Here is a 20,828-nt window from a genome sequence, read left to right on the forward strand (position 1 = left end):
AATTTCAGTTCAACTTGAAGCACAGATTGTTGTTAGAGTTCAATGTTTGCATAATGCTTTATGAGGAAAGCCTTTGAAATGGCAAAGGAACTCAAATGAAAGGGAACTGCGAAAAGCTCAGTGGAATTTTGAATATACAGATTAAAGTTCACAAAAGTAAATAGAATATATGCAATATTTATTTGACTTTAAATAAAATGAAATTTTACTGAATAAATCTTGAATAAAACCTATTACAAGCCTAATAGAAAGGAAAGATTTTAATTGAATTAATGCTATGAAGGCTCACGAAAAATAAGATACGTAAAATAATATTGTTTCATATGTATGGCTAGGGTCGCTGCGGCTGTCATAGACAAAGTTGGCCTAGAACTTTTTCTTTCTGGCCAAAATCTATAAGTATATTTAAGCCGTCTTGGGCGAATGCAGCTTAAGCGCCAAGCACACTCACGTAATTCTTCGTAAGCTTCCTGTGCGCTCTGTAACTAAAAATCGACATTAGCGGCATTAAAAGTTGCGGATGCCCTCCGTCTCTGCACGCCGCCCACAGCCCCTCCCCCAATGCTCTTTACGGTTTATGCATAGCAAAGAATGCTCTATAACAACATGGAAAACTTTGCGCTTTCGCTTTATTAAGCGTAAAAGGAATAAAAGTTTCATTTAACCAACGCTATAATTAATACGCAAAATCCCTTACAATGCAGCCCCGAAACCTCCCCACTCCACCCCAATCCTATCTTTTTTCATAAATCAACAAAAGGGCAGCATATTTGAGCTGTTAATACATCAAAGAGAATCACGATAGAAATGCAAAATATTATCTTTGAATTATGCAGATTAATGCAGCTACAGCTAAGTTGTTGGGGAGGGGAGGGCAGTCTTATCAGTTCAGCAACAAATCATGAACCGTTTTAATGCAATTCAATTAATTCCATTCGAAGCATAATTGGAGATATCGCACTCGGGTGTCAAAGCAAAATTTGACAAAGCAAAACAAAGCCAAACACACAATAAAAATGCAAAGCAAGACTGCAAAAGAAGAAAGAACAGTTAAGTTTGGAATACCCTATACCACATTAAATAGAGGGAGTTTCCATTATGCCTAACTTAAGTGTGGTCAAAGAAAATATAACATTTAACTAAAGACAGCCAAACATGCTAGACTCAACGGTCAATGCTGCATAAGTATATATTATATATGTATATAATAACAGGTATTTTCTGCTATACGTTACATAGTTAATTATTAAATTATCATGCCCCTGTTGAAAAAGGCGAAAATGCAAAGCCAGACAGAGAGGCAGCAAAGGCAAGAAAGTGTGAGCGAGAAGGTGAAGTGGGGTAAAAGGGTGCGAGTGGAGGGGAAATACTTGGTGTTTCTTTTTGTGTGTGCCTGTGTATGTGTGACGTCATTACGTAATCAAATCAAATAACGTTTTGTACATGGTTCAATTTGTTGTTGTCGCTTTGATAAAAACAGACAGAAAAAAATAACAACAAACGAAATAAAAATGCAAATTTATTTGATTTTTATTATTTGTGAAGCGATTGTTTCTCGCTTACAGCATATTTTTTTCTTTATTTTTTTATTGTATTCGTTTGCTTTCGATGTTTTATTACGTGACAACTTTGAATTAGTCTTGCGTTTGTTTTGTCTTGCGTTTTAATGCCAATGGCCCGCCCACTGGCTGCCGCCCACACTATAAGCGATAGTAACAGTAAACAGGCGAGCGCATAAAACGCAGAAAAGAAGACGAAGTAGAAGCATGCTTGAAATTTGACTCCAAGTTTTAGAAGTGTTTGCCAGGTCAGCAGCGGTTAACTACAGGTCAAGAGGTTTCAAAAGCAAATGCCGAACAAGTTGTGAAAATTTCTTCGTCTAGAATAGATTTTGGTGATAAAGATATTACTTAGAAAGTAACATAAAAATTATATTTCTTATGTGAAATACCTAGAGATGAAGCAAAATAGACATAAAGACGTATTTGCTTATGATCGAATATGAAACACCCTCTAATTAGTTTAAGTATAAGTATAGAATTAAGTTGATAAAGACTAGTTTTTATATCAAAAATGTATAAACATATACTATGCTCAACTATTGAATACCCTGCCTATGCTCTTGATACAATAATCACGAATAGCAGAAACTCGTTAAAGACTTAAGTTATTCTTGAGCTCTTTAGAATTTAAAAATTTATTTTTCCGTCAACTATGCCCCACTTACCCACTAGAGGGTATCAGAAATAAGCAGATCACAGTATATTCTGAATGATTGTAAAGAGGTAATGGGATCAACTTAGGTGTAGGGTATATCTGTAGCCAAGCAGCAAATATAATAGGTTATACTTTACATCCAGAACAGAGATGTTTTATCAAAAATTTTCAAACTAGATGATACTTGTAACCAGTCTTACCTTGAGTGCATTTATTTTAAAAACTCTTTAATCAAAAATATTTGAATTTTGTATTATTAAATACAATTTTGTAGTTATATTATTTAAAATATTATATTTAAAATATTAAGAGAATTTTGAATCTTACAATTTATTTAGATAAATTGAAAACCCTTTACTTTCTGCCCACATGGGCTTTGTAAAGTACAGGGTATCATGATGCAATGCATAGTCTGGCCAGCTATTATTTACCATACATTAGTAGTTAGATCCATCGATATCTCTGACAATTTTACGTAATTGGATATTTGAAACTAATTGAAATTCAAAATGATTTATTCATTCAGAAAATCAAAGCTCACACCTGCCCCGACCAAACGCTCTCGCATATCATAAATGAATTTAAATTTCCAAATTATCATGATTAAGTTGTCGCTGTCGTTCCCGTTGTTGTTGTTGTTGTTGTCTTGCTAATTAAGTTGCAAGTCCTAATTAATGCTGGGCGATTAAAATGCATTGCCAAGTGCTGCTATGAAAACAATTAAAGCCTCAAGATGTAGATAGACAGAGAGGTTAGCCCAACACACACACATATATATATATACATAGTATATCTGTATGTATACAGATATATATCATACGCATATCTTTGATCTGCAACTGAAATGAACTGACCCCGAGGCAGCCAAGTTTAAGTGTTGGCCCAAATGTTGCTCTTTGGTGTCACATAAGCAACAACAACAACAACAACAAACAGACAACTAACACAACAACGGAAAACGTTTACGAAATGCAGCGTGCCGGGCCTCCGGACGTCGAAATCAATTTTGCGAAATTTGTTTATTTATAACATTAAGACGTAAACCTGACCAGCGACAACTAACAACGACAACAACAAAGCCAAGCAAGCTGACATAAATCATATGCGACTAGCAGAATATACTAACAAAAAGAAAGCTAAGCTTTAGATCTGCCTTCCAGTAAAAAACTTAATTTATTGCAGTTTCGAATTGAATATATTCAATGCAAAGATTATGTTGTAAAAGTTCATATTTGTATGAGGAAATATGTATGTATTATATTATTTCTTATTCAATTAAGTCATATATATTTTGCTTGTAGGTGTATAAACAAATCTACGACTATTCTAGGGAAAGTTTTGGAAAATTTTTGATATTTTGTTTCACGTAAAGATTTTCATAAAAAAAATGGTTTTTCCTCATGAACAATAAAACCACAAAGCACCAAAAGTTCTATAGCTTATTTGATGGAATTTCCATTAAATAATATTATAAAATTCACTTCTAGTTATTTCATTTTATCTTAGCGCCATCTGAATGAGCTACATCGATCTATACAGCACTGATCAAATTCTTATCTGAAGTGTCTTCTACACATCAGCAATTCACGCGCTCTAAGTTCCCTACTCTTCCTTCAGCATAGTCAAACTGACTCCAAAAAGTGCCATACTCAAAAGGTAAGTGTATTCACTCTACCTCATCAGAGCACTGCAGTTGCTATTGAAAAAGAAACATTCTAGAAGAAAACATAGACAAATGCATTCACATAAGTGTCATATCCAGAATGTGTAGGGTATGGCGAAAACTTAGGCCATTCACTTGCCCATCAGCGCCTCGTTTCCATTGCGGCATTAAATTACAAGAGTCGCCCAGTGGATCGGACAGGTGAGCAGCCGCCAACTGCAATCGCATTGGGCGCGCTCGTATATCAGCTGATAGATTTTTGGATTTGGATGACGACGCCGACGCCGACGCCGACGCCGGATGCTCAACAGTATTTAGTTTTTATTTTCGCACATTTTGCATAAATTAAATACAAGTCGAGTGGCTCAATGTCTGCGATAGCCGTTGGCCAGTTTAGTTGGCGTCTTTGTGTGGAACGGTTCGGTTCAGCTTGGATCGTGGGCCACTCGAATGGCGTCTCACTAAGCGAAGACAAACAGAAACTAAAGCAAATATTTATAACAAAGTGGCGATCAAAGCTTATTTATAATGTGTGAAGATTTAGTTTGGTCTTCTCTATTGCTGCTGCTGCTGCTGCGGCTGTCGCCCGCCTCGGCCGCCTCGACTGCGCCGCCGAGCAGAGAAAGCGTTAACCAGCAGCAACTTGTCCATTATCCAGCTGGTGTGGATTTCTTTGACCATGAGTTCAGCAGCGTGACGGCAGGTGCGTCTAGTGTATCCATTCCAAGTGCTCCACATACTCAGCCACTCTGCCTTTCAGATGAGTTTGATCCATTCGGTCCAGATATTGGAGACGATGATCTGGGCATTGACGATCCGGAGACGATGCCGCGCTTATTTCAAGGCGACATTGCCATAGATCCGTACACGTACATCACGCTGCGCCTGGGCGTGAATCCCATGCGACATCCGAAACGCTTGTGGCCCAATGCAACGATACCTTTTGAGATAAGTCCACGGTATGACAACAGGGAGCGTAACTTGATAGTGAGTGCTTTGAAGACATTCAATTCGCTCACCTGCATCCGGTTTACGCCATACGATGGCGAGGTGGAGGATTACCTGCTCATTGAACCACCCGAAGATGGGCCGCAAGGCTGTTGGTCGTATGTCGGCAAGCGAGGCGGGGAACAGGTGGTCGCGTTGCAGCGACCCGATGAGACAAGCGCCCACTGCTTCAGCAGCGAGGGCCGTATCATGCACGAGCTGATGCACGCCATTGGCATATACCATGAACAATCCCGTGCTGATCGTGACAACTTCGTCAAGATTCACTGGGACAACATTGTGCCGCGGTTCAAGAAGAATTTCAAGCTTGTCTCGCGCAAGCGAGGCAAATACGCCTTCGACTATGATTACAATTCGGTAATGCATTACGGAGAGTACTATTTTAGCAAAAAGAAGGGCGAGAAGCCTACGATGACGCCACTGCAGCCGGGCGTAAGAATTGGTCAGCGAAAGACAATCAGTAAAATTGATTGCTTGAAGATAAACGATTTGTATGGCTGTCTGAAGGGTCGGCGTGCCAAAATGTATAGAAGCTTTTGTCATTTGTTAGGTTTGTAAGCGTTGCACTATTTATTGTTATTTGAATCACATTGATTTACTTATTTAATAAATTATACCACGAATTGACGCGCTTCGTTTATTTTTTAAATAATTGCCACTGCATGGCGTTGCCATATGTTCAAATATTATTTTCCGTTTTAAATTACCTTCAGTTCTACAACACCCAATAGATGGCGCTTTAGCTGGAAACTCTGAATTAGTCACGTTGTCACCTTGATTTAGCTTTAAACAATAAAATAGGAACAAATGTTGAACGAAAAAAACCATATATATAATTGTAAATATTATATTAGAGTGCATTAAAATTAGTAAAAGCAATTTTGTGGAGTAGTACATTTAAAATCCTAAGATATCGATTGCGCAAAAAAAAACCATCGTACCAATCGATAATTTTAATTGTTAGTCTTGTTTTGTTCCAAGAGCAGAGAGCGTAGAATTGTTTGAAGGTAGCCGGTTTAGCCAACAGTCTACAGTATCTGACGTCTATTGTGGTATCTATTTACGCCCAGCAGCTAAAGCATGCATTTCACATATTGTTTACAAAATATCAAAGCAATCAACAAGCACACCCGAACAATTGTTCTCTCTAATGCACAACATATAGGATGTCCAAACAAAAGTTATACTATATTTCAGTAGATGTTTAAGTAATTGAGAGAAAACAGCAGTGAAAATAGTCAAAAAGATTTGCCAATTGAACATGAGTCGTCTCACGCCTGCCGAACGTATGGAAATCATTAGAAAATATTACAAAAACTCAGGCTCAATTGTGAATACGCTTCGGGAATTTCGCCGTGAAGTCGGCCGTCATCATGGCTTCAGTGCGCAGACAATTCGTCGCACAGTTGACAAGTTTGAGCATGAGTTCACTCTGTTGGATCACAAGCCAACATCCAGACGGAGATTGGTGCGCAGTGAGGAAACCATTGCCGCCGTAGCAACCAGCATTAAGGAAGACCCAGACAAGTCCATTCGGTGCTTATCCGCTGAGTTGGGAATCGGCAGGGAGTCGATTCGACGTATTCTACGATTGGATTTGGGCCAACATCCATATAAGATTATGATGACGCAAGAACTGGAGCTAAACGACCACAGAGATCGACGTGAATTCGTCCATTGGGCGCTGAATATGCTCACAGAAAGCCCGGAATTTGGGGAACAAATTATATTTTCAGGCAAGGCTCAGTTCTGGCTCAGTGGCTACGTCAACACTGACAGCTGTTGCTATTGGAGCGAGCTCAATCCACAAGTACTCGATCAAGCATCAATAGCCACACAGGGAGTTGCCGTTTGGTGCGGCCTATGGAATGGTGGCATCATTGGGCCCTATTTCTTTCGAAACCATCAAGGATACATCGCTAGCGTTGATGGTCCGCAGTATCGAGCGATGCTAACTGACTTTCTGGGACCAGAACTTGACAGCATGGATACGGCAAAGATGTGGTTCCAGCATGACGGCGCTGCAAGCGATGAAACGCTGGAGATTCTGAAACAGAAATTTGGCGACTCGGTCATCTCCCAAAGAGCGCCCATCAATTGGCCTCCGCGATCATGCGATTTGACTCCCATCGATTACTTTCTTTGGGCCTACGTCAAGTCATTAGCCTACTCTAACAAGCCCACCACTTTGGAAGAGCTCGAGGCCAACATCCGAGACTCAATAGCCGGAATAACGCCTCAAATACTAAACCGGGTTATCCAAAATTGGGCAGTACGCTTGAAGCACTGCCAGCGAAGCCGTGGCGGTCATTTGCATGATGTGTTATTCCATCCCTAGTTGCAGTGATCTAATTGCCCTTAGTTGGTCAATCTTCAGTTTAATCTTCGAATATCGTGTGCTTTGAATGCACGACTGTCAGATGCTCTGCATTCAGTTCAGGTCTAGAAAGATAGCCAAAGAGTTAGCCTGCTCCAGTCTGGATGGATGGACTACGTATTATCCTGTGATAGGCGATCAGGCTCCCTAGTCAAAAGAAGAAACGAGCTGATTGCCTATTGTTATCAATATTCATTCCTTGTTTCAATTGAATGTTTGAATATATTAAATCCATAAGGAATTTTCCTTGCATATGTTCGTAAAATTATATAGAAGAAAGCTATATATTTGATCAAATATAAAGTTCCAAAATAAAAGAGTATAAATATACTTAAAAAAAACAGTGTAATAGTAATTAATAATGTTCACACGCGCGCCAATTGCGTGTTTGAAAATTAACTTTTTGTTTAGCTGTCGGCATAATTATATTTTTAGTTGTTCGATTTTTATTGTCATTTAAATCACATTGGTTCCTCAATTGAATAAGCCACCGCATGGCGCGCGTTTTAGTCTTTTAAAATAGCTACTAGAGCATCGCGTTGCCATCGATTTGCGCAGTTTCACAACACCACATAGGTGGCGCTTTAACGTAGCAGCCTTTGAACTGAAAACATATTAATAAATTACACATTACACACATACATATAATTTTTTTAATTTTTCACTTTATTATAAATTACAACAAAAACGTTTAAATAAAAAGTTATTAAAAATAATATTCGAGCGCAATAAACATTTGCAACTGAAAGTAAACTAACAAGCACACGAAATTGCGTCTGGCGGCGCACAATAATCGTCGGAGATATCGATTGTGAAGAAGTCAACCCTCGCCATCGATAGTTTGTTGCTTCAATATCGCAAGCAAGAAATCATCGTCTTTCATTTCCATTTTGGACGAGGTTAGGTAAGAACACGCGCGCATCTTCTTCCACGAGATTGATGCATAATAAGTGAAAAATTGTAGTATTAAATATATTCATTTATAAGCTTAGTAAAAAATGTTAAAATTAGTGCAATACGTAGCCCGTAAATCGTGCGAATCTGCAGTCCTGCCAGCCTGCAGTTGGCGCAATTTATTGATTTCACCAAAGAACGTCGAAAAATGTATAACGCAACGTCGCCATTTTCTTTTTTGTTCGACCAACAGAACAACCAGCAGCAGTCTAGCTTTGCTCTGCAGAGAACAACCACAACAGTTCCAAGGGAGCCGGTCCAGCCAGGAGTTAACAGTACCCACTTCTAGAGTATTATTCAGTTGCTCCCAGCAGGCACAGCGTGCGTTTCATATATCGTCAACTCGATACGAAACATCCAGATCAGTCGACGAAGCACTCCCAGCAGTCAAGCTAACTACTGATTTGTCCAGACGTACGAGGAAATCGCTTTTTATTGACCCAGACGAGCAATCAGAGGAAATCAAAATTGAAGGAATAATGTAAGTGATTCAAAATAAAACATATTTAATGAAAAAAGAACGGGATTGTGAAATGTGTGTATGTATAGTATGATAAGCATGTGTTTGTTGGTTTTTTCCGTCGCCATTTTCTTGCCCACGCTTTGCGTTAACGTTCGTAAATGTCTGTATACGTCGAAACTCAACGATGAGTAATTAATGGAGAGTTACAAATGCCGAAGAGAAAGCAAACATCAGGGAGCAGTTAGGTTAATTTTTTCTTCATATATTTTTTTTTTTACCCACAAGCAACAACTAATATCAAGAAATAACCACAAAAAATTGAAGAGGGGGAAACGTCAGTGTACGTCATAAAACGAATTGGCTTGATTTGTGAAACGTGTCTTTACTTCGTTTGCTTTTTTATAGCATTTTAATTTGTCTGTATGCCCTAAACACAAACACACTAGTACGCAGATACAACGTGCTTCAATGTGTGCATTCGTTTGTGTTTGTATAGGCACTGGCGGAATTTTTCGCGTGTTTTGCTCGCGTATAACAGTCGTAGTACAGTTTGCGTGTTCATGATTTTTTTTATCGTCGTATGTCAAAAATGATACCACTGCCTATATACATTCGCCATCTCTGTCTGCCTTTACCAGTTTGTTAGTTTAAAATGTCAAATGACGCCAATTGATTATGAGAGTCTGCTCATCCGTTCACCCGCTTCGTCCGCTTGTCTCGGGCAACTCTTCCGTGTGCGCGCACGATTTGCCTTTTTGCATGTCAAAAGGCGACAGGTAGAGCACGAGACGATGTGAAAGAGCGAATGAGAGGAGGGGACTAGACAAGACATTTGCTGTCTAATAAACGTTCAACGTTCTTTTCTGTCAGTTGGCCAAGTTAGCGTGCCTAGAAAAAGCAAAGGGCGGAGCGGCCCAAATTGACAGACATTTGGCGGGGAGTAGAAGAGATGGGGAAGCAGGTAGTTTATAGACTGCACATTACTAACGAATAAACCGATATGTTTAACATGTGTCTGTGTGTGTATAATTGATTAATGTCAGAACTGTAACATTTGTGTTTTGGCTGCCGCTGCCAGGTGCCGAGTTGTTTAGTTGAGCAATTGAAGGGCGATTGTTTGTAGTTATGCATATACATGTATATGTGTCTGTTTCTTAGATATATGCTGGAATTGCATGTTGTTGTCAATCAAATTTGCCTTACTGTTTGCATTTTATTCGAAATTTATTTAATTTCCTTAACACGCAATTAGTTTTATTTAAGTTTATTGCGGTTGTATTGCTGTCTCACTCATGCGCTCTCACGTCAAATCTGTCAAATTGTTAGCGTTGCCAGCCAGTTACAAATCTGACGGCGAGCAAACAACATGCGATCAAAGTGAGCCGAAATGATAATTCAGCTAAAATGACATTTTACACTTCTTTAAAAACATCGAAAACACTATTAAAATTTTGAAGAGAAATGAATATGTATAAATTTGAACAAATTTCCCAAAATACGAAAATTGGCTACCAATCGAATAAATTTTAAGTTGCATATGAAATTCGACAAAAATGTTTATATTTTGATGCTATGTTTTTTTTATTTAAATAGGGCACCTCACGACCGTGATTTTGGATCCGGACCACGTGGCGGACGCGACCGCGATGATGATCGACGTGGCGGCGGCGGTGGTGCATCACGTTTTGGTGGTGGTGGTGGCGGCGACTATCACGGCGTACGCAATGGTCGCATTGAGAAACGTCGTGATGATCGCGGCGGCGGGTCGCGTTTTGGCGGCGGAGGTGGTGGCGGCGGCGGCTTCGGCGGTGATCGTCGCGGTGGCGGCAGCCAAGACTTACCAATGCGCCCAGTGGACTTCTCCAATTTGACACCGTTCAAGAAGAACTTTTATCAGGAACATCCCACGGTAGCCAATCGATCACCCTATGAGGTGCAGCGCTATCGCGATGAGCAAGAGATCACAGTTCGCGGTCAGGCAGCTAACCCCATACAGGACTTCTCGGAGGCCTATCTGCCCGACTACGTGGTGAAGGAGATCCGTCGCCAGGGCTACAAGTCTCCTACACCAATTCAGGCCCAGGGCTGGCCAATTGCAATGAGCGGTGCCAACTTCGTGGGCATTGCCAAGACGGGTTCGGGCAAGACGCTCGGCTACATCCTACCCGCTATTGTACACATCAATAACCAGCAGCCACTACAGCGTGGTGATGGCCCCATTGCCTTGGTGCTGGCACCTACCCGTGAGCTGGCTCAACAGATTCAGCAGGTGGCCACCGAGTTCGGTTCGTCCTCCTATGTGCGCAACACATGCGTCTTTGGCGGCGCCCCGAAGGGAGGCCAAATGCGTGATCTACAGCGTGGTTGTGAGATTGTTATTGCTACACCCGGTCGTCTCATTGATTTCCTGTCGGCGGGCGCTACCAATTTGAAGCGTTGCACATATCTGGTCCTGGATGAGGCTGATAGAATGTTGGACATGGGTTTCGAACCGCAGATACGCAAGATTGTGTCACAGATTCGTCCCGACCGGCAAACACTCATGTGGAGCGCAACCTGGCCCAAAGAGGTGAAACAGTTGGCAGAGGATTTCCTTGGCAACTACATACAGATCAATATTGGTTCATTGGAACTGTCCGCCAATCACAACATTCGCCAGGTTGTTGATGTTTGTGATGAATTCAGCAAGGAGGACAAGTAAGTATCAAAACTTTCCATAAGATTCTGCCGTATGCTGATGCTCGTTCTGTATTTTAAACTAGACTCAAGAGCCTACTGTCGGACATTTATGATACAAGCGAGAATCCCGGAAAGATAATTATATTTGTAGAGACCAAACGTCGCGTGGATAATCTTGTGCGTTTCATACGCAGCTTTGGCGTGCGCTGCGGAGCTATCCACGGCGACAAATCACAGTCGGAACGTGACTTTGTTTTGCGCGAGTTCCGCTCGGGCAAGTCCAACATTCTGGTGGCCACCGATGTGGCGGCCCGTGGCTTGGGTAAGTTTTTATAACTCAAAACATGCTTAACAGCATGATTGAATTACATTATAGTAGCGTATCCGCCGGCTGCCAAAAGATACACACACGAACACAATTACACATTTGCTTAACACGCACATAACACATTCGCACAGTGAAAGCTCGCTTTAACGGAAATAGTTTAGAATAATTAAAGTCGATTTTGGTAATATTTATAATAAAAAAAAAAAAAACAAAAATGTTTGACTAAGCCTTTCGTCAATAGAGCTTTCACTGTAGTTTTCACTAGATATTGCCTATCCAAGCAACTTCAAAGTTCCCGCCCCCTCATCAACTGCATTTAGACTTGAAGACAATAACAAATTAGCGTGCGCGAAGTCTTTTTTTTAAATATATATATACAAACAGTTTTTAGTCGTAAGCTCCCAACAAAGCTAAAACTTTAATAATCAACATAAATTTTTATTCCTCACCCCCACCATCACCAACCCGCCCCAACCCTTGCACCCGTCCCCTGGCTCAATATTGGCGCCAACCCCCTGACACCGTAAATGATAAATGTGCCTTGTGTTATGCACACACGATGTCTGTGTGCGTGTCTCTCTCTGCCTCTCTCTTTCTTTGTCTCTCTCTCTCTCTCTCTCTCTTCCTTCTTTCTCGTTTACAGAGGCCGTTTATTGTAGTATGATGGGGAGGATAAGAGACAAGCGGCAAGTCCCAAAACCTGTACTCGTAACATGAGCGACTTTTTGTTCATCTAACTCTGAGAAAAACTGAATTTTACAAGTTTTTTGTTTAAATAATGAGCAAAAGGTAACAGATAAAGTTCACCTGATCGAGTCGTGTTCGCTTGGCTGCCACACGGACGCGCGATCAACGTAAACGCATTCGCATACGAGACCGGCATTCATATATCCCCAACATCATGCATCATACGTGGCCTCTGCAGTCCTCTCTTCGAGAAAGAGCGTTGAGTCAACCTAACAACCAACCAACCAACCAATCAAACCAAACCAAGAACGAACCAAATCAACAAGCAAGCGGTCAAGGGGCACATCTTGTTGTCACCAAAAAAATTAATAATTAAAATAAGAGAAGGCGGCGCTACAAAGCAGGCAAAACATCTTGAGAGGCGCTAATGTCGTCGGCCGGCCGGTTGCTAAGCACACACCACAAACATCAGCCAGGCAGCGACAGTAACACAGAATATACCACAAACTCAGCCCAAGAGGATGCACCATGCGCGGCGCACACACTTGCACAAACACACTCAAACACCCACATACATTGCCACTCTACAAATCACCAGAGAGCACGCTGTGGATATGTATGGACGAAGAAATACGAGTTGTATTTTGATATCAGCCGTTATGGAGAGCTGTGTGTTCTTCGCTTGTTCGCCGTTTTCGTCGCTGCTGCTGCTGCTGCTGCTGAGTGCCTAGCTACCAAATGGGTCGCCACGCCCACTGCCTGTCTGTCTGCCTGCGCCGCCATTGCCCGTCGTCTAGTGGGTGGCAACGGATCCTGGACACCGACGCTTGTTAAAACGTTCTCCCTGGTCAACATAAAAACTGTATAACTGAATAGATAAATATACATAGTCGCGCCTCTCTTCTATAAATATGGAGGAGCAGGATGCGGCTACCGGTTGGCCTGGCACACTCGTTCGCCAGCCCGCCCGACCCCCAAGTCTAAGTCGTGTCGAGTCAGATGAGGTGCACGCGGCTCATTGCAACAAACTCTCGCCGCTCGCTTCGCCATGCGACCATTAATTTTTGTGTGCTTGGAGAGAGTTTGGACCACGAGCTGCGCAGCGCCACAAAACTTTGAGATTTTGATTGAGAGAAAATTGAGTGAAACAATTTGTAGCACCAAGAAGGTAACGTACATTTTGAAACATTTTCTTTTTTTCGTAAACAAAAATAAAAACAATACCCAAAACAAAAATAAAAACTGAAAACTTAAACCAAAAAAATATACCCAAATAAACTTTACTCAAAAAGCGAATCAAAAAAGACAAGTGTATTCAAAGTGTAAAACGTCTCGGAAAACGCTTATAATTGTTGTTGCACAAAGCAAAGAGAAAAATCCATTTGGCAATAAAAAACTGTTTTAGAAAATAAGCCTTGAAGTTAACCATTTATCTAGTCTCTATAATACTAATCTATGTATCTGTATGCATTCATCTATTTCTCACATATTGTACACGCAAATACAGACGTCGATGGCATTAAGTATGTCATCAACTTTGACTATCCACAAAACAGCGAGGATTATATACATCGCATCGGACGCACAGGACGTTCAAATACCAAGGGCACATCATTTGCCTTCTTCACGAAAAACAATGCCAAGCAGGCCAAGGCGTTAGTCGATGTGCTGAGAGAGGCTAATCAAGTATGTATATGGATGGGCATTGAAAACTTTTCGGTATATTATAAATTAATTTTTTCGTTGCCTTGCAGGAAATAAATCCCGCTCTGGAAAATCTGGCCCGGAACTCGCGCTACGACGGCGGCGGCGGACGCTCCCGCTATGGTGGTGGTGGCGGCGGCGGTCGTTTTGGAGGCGGCGGTTTCAAGAAGGGCAGCATTAGCAATGGACGCAACTTTGGCGGCGGTGGTGGCGGTGATGGAGGCTTTGGAAACCGGAACGGCGGAGAAGGCGGCGGTCGACACACGCGCTTCGATTAAGCTAAACAGCAACTTACTAATATTTAGCATCAGTTGATTTGAATAGCAAATGAGAAGCAGTAGCTCCTAGAACTTAAGTTTAATTTAAGTAATAGCTACAAATTAAGTTTTCGTACAACTCTCCCTAACTCTTATTAGTTTCTGTGAAAGACAGCGGATAACCCACTGTATAACGGGGTTAGCTGATTGTGCTTTCTCAAATAACTCATAACAACAACCAATTACAACATAGCATTTTATGTTAGCAACTTGTAAATTATTTGACGCTTTTACCCCACTAAGAGAAAGAACCCAAAACACAAGAGCACTATTTACGAAATTGCAAAACAATTTTTTAAAATATGATGTGATAAAACTTTTAATTTAATACAATATATCACTTATTAAACAAAAACTAAAACGAAGCGCGTCGTGTGTAAGGCAAAGAACAAGAGCAAAGGATCATTCCCGTCGTTCCCTTTTATGATGAATATGATGACACGGAGCAAGAGGCTCCTACTCTTAAATTTACTTTTGGATACCTTTTATGGCACAACCAATAACTAAAATGAATACACATAATACAGAAACAAATACAAAGGATAAGAAAAGAATTATGCAGTGTATGTACAAGGAGAGTATTTCTCTCATTCAACTTAATGTTATTTTGGAAAATAAATATGTGTAAACCTACTTACAACCGAATCGAAGTCTGCAATTTTCAATTAAAGCTTAAACGGAAATTCCACAATATTGAGGAAGAGTCGGCGTTAAGTGTAAAAGCATTGCGACGCTGTCAGGCGTGGGGTGTGGGGCGTCCAATGGCCAGATAAGGAACTTGTGCCGACTCGATGCTGGGCAGCGACGACCGTGCCTGACACCACATTTAGGCGCAATGAAGCCACTTGCGACAGAAGTGGAGCGACGGATTGGGGATATTTTGGAATTTATCGCCTGTCGCTCAAAATTCTTATGATGTTTCGTTTGCAGGCGTTGGCTGTTAGTGTGGGTGTGGGAAGGGACGTTGAAGGTGGGTGAGGGCCTATTGAACAATAATAAAAGGACAAAGCAAAGGAAATAAGTAAAGACCGAGTTCAAATAACTTCAATTGTGTAACAGCGTGCAAAATAGGGATTTAATGTTAAATTTTGCCAAGGAAGATTACATTTTACTATAATAGAACTTGAAAGAACAAATATATATTATGAAAGATATATGTTTGGATTACTCCAAGTGATTTTCAAGCAATTATTGTGAGAGAAACGGAGACATGAAAAGTCAAACTAGAAAACTTGGCAAATAAAAAAAACTATTTTTGAAAACTCGCCCAGTTTGGCGTGTCACAGAAAAGTAAAATTTGTGGCATGTCGTACGCTCTATACCAGGATCCCATGCAGGGGCAGCCGATGGTTATACCGAAGGATAGTGGGATAGGCGTACAACTGACGCCCGAACACTGGTCCTTATACGATCCGGTTCTGCTACGGCACATGCTCGCCACGATGAACACCCTGCGCAACTTGTTCCACGTGTATCTGTGTTGGCGCCAGATACGCTTGTGCACCACTTACGACGAACCGCCGCCTGAACTGGCAAATGTAATGTCAATTGAGCAATTCGAAACGGCCAAGATCGAGGAAATGTACACTGCGGAGTATAAGATGGTAGAATACATCTTCGATGCCATACTGAGCTGCATGGAACTGTACTTTTGCATCCTTCCAGCTATTTGGCGTTTAATCATCAATACGTACAGCATTGTCGATGATCTGATTTGGCAGAGCATTGCATTTGTGGCGGCGTTCAGTGGCTATATGGTTCTGCGAAGGCTGCCAGAGATCTTATACAGCAGATTCTTCCTGGCACCATGGTACGATCCACGTCAGGAGAAGTCGCTGCCCTTGGTGGGCTTGCTGTGCTCGTTCCCCCTGCTGTTCGTTATTCTGCAGCTGGGTCTTGTTCCGCTAACTGCGATCTTTTTGGAAATCGAAAAAACCGGCAAGACGTGGTTTTGGCTCTGGATTTGGAGTCTTCTGATCCTTCTATCGGCCATAGCGCTTATTGCGTTCTGTGTTTTTGGCCTGCCCTTGCTTGGCGCGAAGGTCAAAGACCCAGCGGCCGTCGCTGACTTGCAACATATTTTAAAGGATGTATTAAAGACGTTTGGATTCAGGCCCGAGTCTATACACATTGTAAGAACCTTTCACAGCATGTCTGCCACGGCCTATGTCTGGGGCTGTTGCTTCTACAAGCGCGTCTACATAATGAAAACACTGATATTTAACCAGGGCAAGCCCGCCTCAGAATTGTTACATCCGGATGAGGTCGGAAAAGGCTTGCAGAACAATCAGCTGGTCGCGTATATTGCTCACGAAATGTGCCATTGGCGTCAGGTTCATGTTCTGCAAGCATTCATCGTCATCCACACTACTTTGCTCATATATTTCCTAATTTTCGGCACCGTCTATCGGCAGACGGTTCTCTATGAGGCGTCGGGATTCCACCCCATCTACTTTCCGCCTATCGTTGGCTATTGGCTGGTGTACAAGTACGTGATGCCCCTGTATCTGACAATTACAAATTGGATCAATTTATACTTTCTGCGTTACCTGAAGTATGCGGCCGATAAAAAAACCTGGGAAATGGGTTACGGTCCTGTGTTTGTTGACGCTCTGGTCAAGCTGTTCGGCGACAATCCAACTTATCCCTATGTGGATAAGTTGTATCTCATGTGGCATCGTTACAGACCCACAACGCTGATGCGTATCCGCCGAATCAAACGGCTTGAGCGAAAAAGCAAACTTACTACATCTAGTACAGTTTAGTTAAATGTTTACCTTTACTCAATGTCTTCAACAATTAAAAATTGTGCATGTAATGAATAAATAATTCGAGTTTTTAATCAACTGAATACGGTTGAGATCAAGCAATAATCTTTTCTCTGACAAAACTTAATATATTTTCCATTTTACTTACATAATTTTAAGGTCTTTTAGCTTCATATCATTAGTTGATTGACTAGAAAATACCCTGTAGAGAAGTTACTATATCTCTTCAAAATGTGATTTCTTTGAATTGGATTTAGATTTACTGACTTGAAATACCCTGCACTTTACAGTGTCTACTTAATTTTTAAATACTTTCCTTTTTAAATTTTCATTTCACACCATGAACAAGGCTGTGTCATATCAGTTGACTGACTAGAAAATACCCTGTAGAGTAGTTACTATATCTCTTCAAAATGTGATTTCTTTGAGTCGGATTTAGACTTAAGTAACATATATTAATAGTTTACTGACTTGAAATACCCTGCACTTTAAAGTGTTTACTTTATTTTTAAATACTTTCCTTTTTAAATTTCCATTTCACTGAGTTCTACGCCCAAGAATAAGGTTGTGCCATATCAGTTGACTCACTAGAAAATACCCTGCACTCTAAAGTTGTTACCATATCTCTCCAAAATGTGATTTCTTTGAGTCGGATTTAGACTTAAGAAACTTATATAATATTAACAGTTGACTGACTTGAAATACCCTGCATTTTATTAAATTATAATTTTAAAACTTGTTTTTTATCTAATTTATGGGCTTACGGAAATTTTTTAGAAAAGCTTATAAAACTTATATAACCAAAGCCCACCGAATTAACTGTTTAAAGCTGTAATAAAATATTTTAAATATTTCCCTAAATGATATTCGTGTAACAAAATTCAGAGATCAAAAAAATTATATGAAATTGGTGTAAAACATAAATAAGAATTATAGTCTCATATAAGTCTCCTTCTATTTGTACTCTTACTTTTATGTTCCTGGAAATCAAGTATTGACATGCTTAAAGATCAGATCCTTATACGCATCCTTGTGCACGGCCTTATGGCCACAAATGTTATTCCAGTTAATACCTCCCCGAGCGGCATTAACCAGCCGCATTCATACACTTGGACCACCCCGGCTCATTTATAGCCTAACGAATGCTAGCAAATTGCTGCTAGTCCACTAACCTCACTGCACACACAGGCAGAAAGAGAAAGAGAGGGGGAGAGAGGGAGAGAGGCAGAGGGAGAGAGCATATTATATTTCCTGGTAACCTGCTCAGGCCCAGAAGTGAAGCCACTTAAAAGACAAGGAAGCAGGTCACTTACTTTGCTGCGCGCGCACTCAGATTACAAAGGAGACGCCACCAGCATAAATTCATTAAATTTGCCTAATTTCGTTTTCGCCAAGCGAACACACACACACACACACGCACACACATCTGACAATTGCGTGTGTGGGTGAAGCAGAGGTTCGGGTTATGCAAAGCCAAGACAACCAGTTGAAATTCATTGATTGTATTTACAACACCCGCGACGGCACTGGGTGGCTAACCAAGCCACGCCTGCTGCGCACCACAAACAAGGTATACACACACGCACACACACACACGCACACATTTGGTAATTTGACGCGTTATCACTTGTGTTGAGTTTGTTATCATTAAGCAGGCTGCGCTGGCTGCGCTGGCTGCTCTTTAGCCAAATCAAAGCACGGGCACAGCGCGTCTGCAGCTCAAGTTAATAAAATCCACGCCCACACACACACGCACACACACATTAAACAGACTTTAACAGGCAGCATTTAACTACTTTGGCTGCCTCAGCTGGCTGGGGTGTTTGGGTATTCTGCTTGTTTTTGACAACTTGGGTATAATAAGACATTAACTTCATGCACATCAAATACTTTATTTATGGGCGTCTGGAGTGTGTGTATGCTTAGGCGTGTATCTGTGTGTGTGTGCCTACTTCAAAAGGCTGGCGCTGGCGGCCACGCCCAGCTACTGCGAGCATCTTAGATTTCTCCAGCGTGCTCATAATTTTTTTGCGTTCTTTTCTCTCTGGCCATACACCCGCATCTCCTGACCCATTCCCACGCTTGTTTGCTTTTTAATTTCAGTTTTTCTCTCGCTCGCTCTCGACTGCGTAAGTCTTTTCTCTTATGTGTGTGTGTGTGTGTGTTTTGGGAGCTCTTCCTGTTTATTTACCATCGCCTGCCGCCTGTTCGGGCTGTTTGGCAAATTAAGTGCAATTGCTTGAATTTAATTTCATGCAAATAAAAGTTTTGATTAGACGTCGAACCCACCGCGCGGCACTCAGCCAGCCGCCCAAGCGGTTGCCCTTCTTGGCATCCCTGCCCCACACACATGTGGCAGTCACGTGGCGCTTTGTTGTAATTAAGTCTTTGCACATAAATGTGCTGCCGCTGATAGTCAGCCAGTTAGTCATTCAGTCATTCAGTCATTCAATCATTTAGTTGCTCTTCGCTCTGTCACTTGCGCGTGCTACGTGCTCCACCCAGTGGCGTATACATAATGCGGCGTATACGTTATATTAGCTCAGCCACATGTCGCGATTAGGTTCGCCCTAATCCGCCATAAATCATTTTATTTAGTTCAATTTGTGTACAGCCAAGCCAAGGCTTAGCTCAAATTTTAACTGTGTTTTCAGTTGCCAGACTTGAGATTAAACTGAAGGTGACAAAATAATAGAGATATAAATTTTAATATAATTAATTGAGTGCAGTCTGATAAAACTGCCTAATGAGTTGGCCTAGGTCTAGAACTGTTCTTGAAGAGCTGTCAGCTTTAGGCGCTTCTAGGCAGCTGCAGTTAATGCATATGAGCTGACCACATAAGAGCAATCCTATAAGGAATTGTAGTAAATTGAAAATAGGCTCAGATTTTACCTTGTTTATAATTTTACTTGAATGATACATTCATGCCATTTAATACAAAATATCACAGCATGATTTATTTGATGTCTGTGTGACTTTTTTCTCATGCTTCAAATAGGTATAATTTCTATACAGAGTACCAAGCGCTTGCCTGTTCGAGCCTTTCAACTATGCAACGTTGAAGCATTCAAATTGTTGCTATGATTTATTGATTATTTGATATACTTAGGAAAGGCAGAAGGCGTTTTAAAAACTTGTTGAATAGTCGAAAAACATTTAAGTTCCAGCTTAAGTTATTCTCATACCTAAATATACCTAACATATATGTTTATATATACATTAATATATATTGCTTGGCATTGCCAAGCTCAGCTCGAACGTCATAAAGTTGGCAAAAGCTTAACAAATTTTTGTTTTGCTTAAGTATCTGTCGAAAGTTGCAGCTCGCTGTGTTCACAATGATTAATTTGTGCTGTGGAACTCCGCTTAATTTCATTTAGTATATAATTTAAAGACAGTAAAGAGTTAAGACTGTAATGAATACAGACACAGAGCCTTACGTTCTCCCTCTCTCTGGCTCCCCTCTGCGCTCAGCCCAAAGCCTGGCTACACTTTGCGTCATATTTTGGATGCCACTCAGCACGAAACATAATTCAATCAGGCGTCCGCCTTGGAGTTGCTTTTACTTCTCAGCCACCCAAGCGTCACGCCTCCTTTGCATAATGATGTCACAGCATATTACATATTATGTAAATATAAAATTCAATTGTTTAAGCATTTAGC

General features: G+C 41.0%; 3 protein-coding genes across 6 annotated transcripts; all 3 read left to right on the forward strand.

Moving 5' to 3' along the window:
• Positions 1–4,249: 4,249 nt before the first annotated feature.
• LOC111594579 (zinc metalloproteinase nas-4) lies at positions 4,250–5,505 on the forward strand. Its single transcript, XM_023307936.2, has 2 exons — positions 4,250–4,583; positions 4,641–5,505. The coding sequence occupies exons 1-2, from the start codon at positions 4,409–4,411 to the stop codon at positions 5,444–5,446; spliced, it is 981 nt and encodes a 326-aa protein (XP_023163704.2). The 5' UTR covers positions 4,250–4,408; the 3' UTR covers positions 5,447–5,505.
• Positions 5,506–8,087: 2,582 nt separating this feature from the next.
• Positions 8,088–14,927, forward strand: LOC111594447 (ATP-dependent RNA helicase p62). Of its 4 annotated transcripts, XM_023307737.2 has the most exons (6): positions 8,088–8,169; positions 8,413–8,700; positions 10,276–11,379; positions 11,445–11,683; positions 13,884–14,062; positions 14,131–14,927. In XM_023307737.2, coding segments are annotated over exons 2-6 (1,752 nt in total). In that variant the 5' UTR covers positions 8,088–8,169; positions 8,413–8,698; the 3' UTR covers positions 14,359–14,927. The 4 variants fall into 4 exon arrangements, with proteins under 4 accessions (XP_023163505.2, XP_023163503.2, XP_023163504.2 ...); XM_023307735.2 differs by lacking the exon at positions 8,088–8,169 and having other exon boundaries at positions 8,201–8,700; XM_023307736.2 differs by lacking the exons at positions 8,088–8,169; positions 8,413–8,700 and adding an exon at positions 10,129–10,208.
• Positions 14,928–15,586: 659 nt separating this feature from the next.
• On the forward strand, positions 15,587–17,256 carry LOC111594535 (CAAX prenyl protease 1 homolog). The gene has a single exon (XM_023307875.2). The coding sequence runs from the start codon at positions 15,702–15,704 to the stop codon at positions 17,160–17,162; it is 1,461 nt and encodes a 486-aa protein (XP_023163643.2). The 5' UTR covers positions 15,587–15,701; the 3' UTR covers positions 17,163–17,256.
• Positions 17,257–20,828: the final 3,572 nt, after the last annotated feature.

The sequence above is a fragment of the Drosophila hydei genome, unplaced genomic scaffold (assembly GCF_003285905.1).
Source record: "Drosophila hydei strain 15085-1641.00,03,60 unplaced genomic scaffold, DhydRS2 tig00008119-arrow-pilon, whole genome shotgun sequence".
Taxonomy (NCBI): domain Eukaryota; kingdom Metazoa; phylum Arthropoda; class Insecta; order Diptera; family Drosophilidae; genus Drosophila; species Drosophila hydei.